Source organism: Apodemus sylvaticus, chromosome 2 (genome assembly GCF_947179515.1).
Source record: "Apodemus sylvaticus chromosome 2, mApoSyl1.1, whole genome shotgun sequence".
NCBI lineage: Eukaryota > Metazoa > Chordata > Mammalia > Rodentia > Muridae > Apodemus > Apodemus sylvaticus.
The window spans coordinates 94,727,011-94,734,101 of record NC_067473.1 but is presented as its reverse complement, the minus strand read 5'-3'; the positions used below and the strand labels follow the sequence as shown (position 1 = coordinate 94,734,101).

The following is a 7,091-nucleotide window of genomic DNA, read 5'->3' as shown; positions in this document are numbered from 1 at the left end:
AGGAGGCAACCTGAGGAGATGATAAGTCACTGCAAGGCTACAACTGAACTTTTATAGCAAAGTATCAATGGGGGAGTGGTCCTCTCTAGAGAGCGATATGCAGAGATCTGGTGAGTACTACAGTATACATGGAGGGAAGAATAATACTTGAAAATAAATCACATAAAATATCTTCTATGTCAGGGATGACAATAGTAAAACAATATGTGGTGGTCAATTGGAAAAAACATGCTATAACTGTGTTTCTGGACAACAGACACTTAATAAGAGCTGTATAGCAAAAGTCACAGGAAGGAGTAAAAATAAGTACATGTATTAAATCATTCTCTACAAGTTGAATCACTATGCTTTTTCTCCTGTTTCATCAAGTTTACAGAGAAATACCTGTCTATTTATGAATGGTAAACGTAAAAAATAGGTCCTGTCTCCCTATAGCTTATTGAATTTGTCACCAGGGAATACAGAAATAAATGAAAATACTAGGAATGCATATATTAACTGTTTATCATAAAATGAAAAATGTATATTAAGTACATTATTGCTTCCAACTCAAATCTCTACCATCAATCCCAGAGACCTATACCCACCAGGAAACACCAGATGAGACTGCTACCCAAATTCCCTGATTGCAGGCCCATCTGAGCAAATCCAACAGCGGTAAGTTCATCCCTGTACCCTCTGCATTCCATTTCCTTAGCCACAGTTCTATGTACATCTCCAGAGGTCACTCTTCAACTGGAAGAAGCAGGTAAGATCACCAAGCAGCAAGACCTTGCCCACGGGCTACCCTGGCAAGCCAAGCAGCTATGAGTACTTCCCTGTTTCTGGTGTTCTCCATCTTCAAGTTCACACCTCTACCTGTCATCCCAGAGGTCTACAACACTCAAAGACCACCAGCTCTGCCTGTGTCCCTGGAGGCCAGCCTTCACCAGGAAAAACCAGCTGCCTGAAGCTACCAGGCACTTCCAACTCTGTCTGCATGCCTGGAAGACTGCCAACTTCAGGGACCACCATCTCTACCTGCATCCCCAGAGGCCTGCTCCCATTGGGGACTACCATGAGTACCAACATTAGGGAAACAAGATAGCTAAAGGACAATATAAGAATACAATCAGAAAATAAATTTACACTCAGAGGGTCTTAGTTGACCTAGAATGTTAAGATCCCTGCAGACAGCATACCAATGGGATGGAGCAGTAGAGGCTAAGCTGTTCATTGGTCTAAGGCTATTCTCTGTCCTTCTCCTCAGATGATAGTATTTGTTCTTTCCCACAGAAAGTGATGCCCTGATGTCTGTGTCAAGAAGAAAGGAGGAGTATCCCCTTGTTCTGGAAAGACTCAGTGAAGCAGTATTTGGCAAAACCAGAACGGGGAAGTGGGAAGGGGTGGGTGGGAGGACAGTGGGAGAGAAGGGGGCTTACGGGACTTTCGGGGAGTGGGGGGCTAGAAAAGGGGAAATCATTTGAAATGTAAATAAAAAATATATCGAATAAAAAAAAGAAAAAACAAAAAACAAAAAAAGAAATGAGCAATGAAATGAATGAAATAAAATATGTGCTAATAATATAAGTATACAAATTTATAAATCATAGAAACTCAACATAGATACATACACTGAGGATAGAAGAGTAACTCCTGTACTTCAAAAGGTATAGAAGTGAGTAAAACATATATCTGTGTTGATACTGTGAACTGTTTTTTTTTTTTAAAAAAATGAATGTATGTATTGTTTGCATGTCCCTAAGACCATTATGTGCATGTACCATCTGAGGACAAAAGATGGGCCTGGGTCCACTGAAATTGACACTAAGACAGCTATGATGTGGTTGAGAGCACTGACAGATTTTTCCAGAGGTCCTGAATTCAATTCCTAGCACTCATATGATGATTCACAATCATCTGTAATGGTATCAGATTCCCTCTTCTGGTGAATGAATGAATGAATGTGTGTGTGTGTGTGTGTGTGTGTGTGTGTGTGTGTGTGTGTGTGTGTGTATGCACACAGAGAACTCATATGTGAAATACATTAATAATAATAATAATAATAATAATAATAATAATAATAATAATAATTGGTCAACTTATGAGTGTTGAGAATCAAACTCATGTCACTGTCAGGCTAAACAAATGCTCTTAACCACTGGGTTTTTTCTCCAGTCCTCTAAATGAGATTTAAATGGATATCATCTGCAGTTTGCTAACAAAATCAATGAAATGCAAATAATATTCTTGAAAGAGGTTCAAAAGTGGTAAACTCAGTCTAGAATTGATGAAGACAGTCAAAGGTCAGCATAACTAGGAAAACTTGAACCCTAGAAAGGTAGTATTCTATCTTTTTACTTTATTGTTCTCTGTTGTATGAAATTGGAGTGGTCAAGACTATGCTGTACTCCTGCCTCCAAGAAGCATTGTGTGTGTGTCTTTTCTGTTGCACAAGTGTCAGTAGAAGGCAATGAAGAGAGGGGCTATGTCTGTGCTAAGCTCACTGTCCTGATGTGTGAGCATCTGAATGATTAGTAACCTAACATTCCTTGAGATAAGAAAGCCTAGACAGCTTGACTGGCATGAAGCAAGAGCAGACAGTCTTGCAAGATGGGGATCCAGGGACTAGAAAAAAACCCTTCCTATGACCAAGGCCATGGGCATGAATGAGTCTGAGACAGACAATACTTTCAAGGGACTGCTCAGGTTACCAAGGTGGAGAGTGAGCCCAAGGTAACCACCAGACAAGTACCATGATGCTCAGACTGGGAACTAGCCTGATAAAAACAATCAGTCTGAGACCATAATGCATAAACAGGCCATAGCACACTTAAGACTACACTTGATATGACCCCAGACTCTCAGCGAGACCTGTGACATCTGAAAAATACACACACTGAGTGTGTGATTCATGGGGAGAAGCACATGGGGCAAGCAAGGTTTTCACTTCTGCTTCCATCAGGTTTATGTTATGACTTATATCACTGTAGGAGGATACTCATCATACTGTTGACAGTGATAGATTGATGCATCTTCAGACTCCAGGCTGCTGATGGTGAGAGAATAATCTGACCCAGACCCACTTCCACTGAACCTTGATGGGACCCCATCTTCCAGGATATTTGCTTCATAGATCAGGAGTTTAGGAGATTTCCCTGGTTTCTGCTGGTACCAGCTCAAAGAACTGCTAATGTCTTGACTTGCCTTGCAAGTGATGCTCACTCTGTCTCCCAGAGAGGCAGATATGGATGGAGACTGGATCATCTGGATATCACATCTGGCTACTAGGAGTGGAGACATAATGAATATCCACATAAGTAAGCATGATTAAGGAGGACGTTCCCCAAATGCCAGTCAACACTAACCATAGTATAACAGTGAAATTCACATTTTAGTTCATTTTACCTGGAAACCAGAGCAACAAGAATCCAAGAAACTGAGCAGGGCCCCTCATGTTCATGCTGAGTCCTGACTGCAATGACAATGGTACTGTATATGTTTGACTGGTTTATGAAGAAGTCCCCAAGGCTGTCAAGTGAGGGCATGCAAATTACTAGGAAGCAGATATTTCTAAGTACAGCTGCTAGGCTTACTCATCTCAGCACTTAGCACAAGCCCAGTGTCCCCAGGTCCTGAAGTCAAACCATATGTATGTCTCCAGAAACTGAATTTCTTTACAAAGATTTAAACTTATAAATGACATTTGTAATGTAGGTAGTCCTTATTTTGAATAATATATTTCAAAATATGCTGGGTAATATAGAAAAATATCCTGTTTTCAGGGAATATACAACACTGGAGAAACTATCAGATCTTTAACTCACTCAAATAATTCTGATTGGTTAAAAAAATAGTATATCTTCCCCTAGTGAACTATATGTAGTAGACATTTCTTAAAATTAAAAGGACAATTTATCATAACCATTATCACTGAATGAAAACATGAGATTTTACAATTTTAACTTTACTAACTACAGGGTAAACACAGGAAATACACAGTAGGTGCATATATAGCACCTTGATCTCAAGAACCTATGTCACTTCAAGTCTTGACTCCATGTGAAGGAGTACTTTCTTACTTACAAACTAAATGGGTACAACGTTTGCTGAGTTTGGGAATCCTCTATATTTTGCTTTTTTCTACCATTTGTTACTATTTCCCAACATAAGGATTAACTAGTGATCATAGAATTGAGTACTAAAACAGAAAATCCTGCTATTTACACAGTTTGTTCTTGAGCAGTAACTGAAGGATTTATCCTGATTCAGAAGGCAGCCTCACTGTCTGCATATAAGTCCCACTCTCCAAACAAGCTAATATGCAGAAAAAGTTTGCGACTCCTATAACACAAATATTAAATACCACAGATAAAACATCTATGTCTTTCTTATGACCATTCAATCTTATTCATCATCAGAAGTATAATCAATTCAGTCTTCAATACTTTGTCCAGAAGCCAGGAAATCCTTGGGGTCTTTCAGAAACTAACTATGCAAGGACCCACAATATTGCAGCATGAGTCTGAACATGCTGACTACATAAGTGCCTGGACTTGCATGACAGGTGAAAACAAACACCTAGTCATAGGCCAGCTGCTTCAGTATACAGAGCACCATCCCTATTAGGTGTACCAGGTAGCAGCTTTGAGATGGTATGAGCTTAATGCTGCCTATTCCCTACACTCTCTTTCTGCTGATATCTAACACCTGGGACTGCGTCGCTTTGATTTTAGAGGCTTGGAAGATATTTCTGAGTTTTTACATGATAGCCCCAGGATCTGATGAAGATTTGCTCAGGACACTTTTAATGAATGTTAATAGGAGGATGACTGTTCCTATCAACTTAAGCAAATGATTCATGAGTCTGTAGGGCATCTGGGATCTGAAATCTTACTATACCTCCTTTAATGATATTTGCAAGTGAGAAAATAATTCCAAAGACATTCAGCTTTCCTTTAACAATAGACCTTACATTTAATTTAAATACTAAATGGTTTTGTTTTGGATTATATATTCCTGTGACAATGTGAGTTCATGGTATAATAGTGAGCACTGCTGCCTCCTGAATACATTCAACAATTTCTTAAGAGACTAACTCACATACATTTAGTAAGCACCTGCACACATTGGGATTAGTGTGTCTCCCTACTCTACTGATTAATAAATTGCCTTCTAATTTTTTTCAGACTTCAAAAATGTCATGTTTTAAGCAACGGTTATGAACTAACACTTCTGGAATAATGTACTGAATTTAACATTTCTATAATTATCCAAGTCTAGATTCTAGAACTTTTAAAATGACATTAACATGTCAAAAGGACTTGTCAGGTATAGTTATGAGTTTGAGATGACATGTACATTCTGAAATATATGAGTGTGATCAATATAATCATATGTATTTTTCTAATAGGGAGAGAGATTGTTGAACTATAGACTGGTTGTTACAGTGGAAAAAACTGTGGGGGATAGTCACCATTGTTCAGGTTAAGGTGCTAATTTCTGGGAAGAATAAATATCTGCATTAGACTCTGATACCTGGAATCTAGAGGACACCCACAGATCTTCTGATCCTTGAAGTTAATTCAGGATGCAGCTATTAATCAGAACTGTAAGAAAATTACATTTGTAATTAGTTGTGAAGCTACTGGCATCTAGCCCGGAAAAACCAATTGAAAACACTGTCTTTGATTTCTCTAAGCCTGTGGCTTTCCAACATTTTTAGAATTGTTATCAGGTAGTGACATTGTGAAAAGAGCTTTAAGATGAGAGGGTTTCAGAGTTATTCGTGGCTATAAAACCCTGATTGTGAGCTCTGAATAACTCTGAGGAGAAATACTTGAAAAATAAGTTAAAAGGAGAACATGGTTTTTTTTCTCTCTCTCTCTCACAGAATCTCAAGTGTTTACTGATCATAACTCTGATGTATTGTTTCTAGGCCTGTGTTAACTCAGAGCATAGTGGTAGAGGGTGCATGGAGTAGCTCTGATAAAGAATGAAAGAATGAAAACAATAGAGAGTAACCATGAGAGGAAAAAGGAAAAGTGCTAGAAACAAAAGCAAAACACAGAAAACAAAAAATCAAAGAATACAAGTTACAAGAGGCACTCTGCCATCCTGACTCCCAGATGCCAGAGATATCTGACAGCACCAGATATGCAGACATAGTCTGAGACTAACATTGCTTGGGTCTAAGCCTGTCAGACTTTTGCCTGCACCCAGGCCCTAGGCAGCTCGGTGGGTTATCTGTGTGCCAGTCTGGTCAGGGGGTCGATTGCCCTGCAGATTGCCCAGCACTTGCAGGGGTGCCCCGCCATCTTGGCTACCAGATGCCAAGAGATCTAACAGACAGAAACAGCTAGAAGACATAGCCCGAGGCTAACATCTCTTGGGTCTAAGCCTGTCAAGCTTTAACCTAGAATCAGGGCCTGGGCAGATTGCTTGGTGGGCCATTTGTGCACCAACCCAGTTGGGGGATCTTTTGCCCTGTAAAGGGATCAGCACTTGGAAAAGGTCCCCACAGAATCTGCCATCACCACTCCCTGAAGAAGCAGACAGTCAGGACCAGGTTCATAGAGACAAATTGGAATAGGACACACTAGGGCTCCAAGGGCACTAATCATCTAGAGGTGCTGAAATAGCCTTACAGGCTCACAGGAGGTTCAAACACCAGCCATTGACAACAATACCAACTAATGCCAGAGATAACAAGATGGCAAAAGGCAAATGTAGGAACATTACTACCAGAAATCTAGGCAATATGGCAACATCTGAACCCAGTTCTCCAACAAAAGCAAGTCCTGGATACCCCAACACACCAAAAAAGCAAGATTTGGATTTAAAATCACTGTTCATGATGCAAGTAGAGGAAAACAAAAAGGACACAAATAAATCTCTTAAATAAATACAGGGGAGCATGAATAAGATAGAAGCCCTTACAATGGAAACACAAAAATCACTTAAAGAAATTCAAATGAATATGGGTCAACAGATAGAAATGAATAAAGAGGAAACACAAAAATCACTTAAAGAAATGCAGGAGAAATTGAGACAACAAGCAGAAATCATGAAAGAGGAAAAACAAAAATCTCTTAAAGAATTTCAGGAAAACA

The 7,091-nt window shown here is 39.4% G+C and overlaps 1 non-coding gene and 1 gene segment (V, D, J or C); one reads left to right on the top strand and one right to left on the bottom strand.

Annotated features, from left to right (window-relative positions):
- The first annotated feature begins 2,391 nt into the window (after positions 1 to 2,391).
- Positions 2,392 to 2,529, top strand: LOC127679579 (small nucleolar RNA SNORA17). Its single transcript, XR_007976865.1, has one exon. It is a non-coding gene; the product is annotated as a small nucleolar RNA SNORA17 (small nucleolar RNA).
- A 429-nt stretch (positions 2,530 to 2,958) lies between these two features.
- Positions 2,959 to 3,487, bottom strand: LOC127678738 (Ig kappa chain V-V region L6-like). The segment is given in 2 exon segments: positions 2,959 to 3,266; positions 3,388 to 3,487. Coding segments are annotated over 2 exon segments (363 nt in total).
- Positions 3,488 to 7,091: the final 3,604 nt, after the last annotated feature.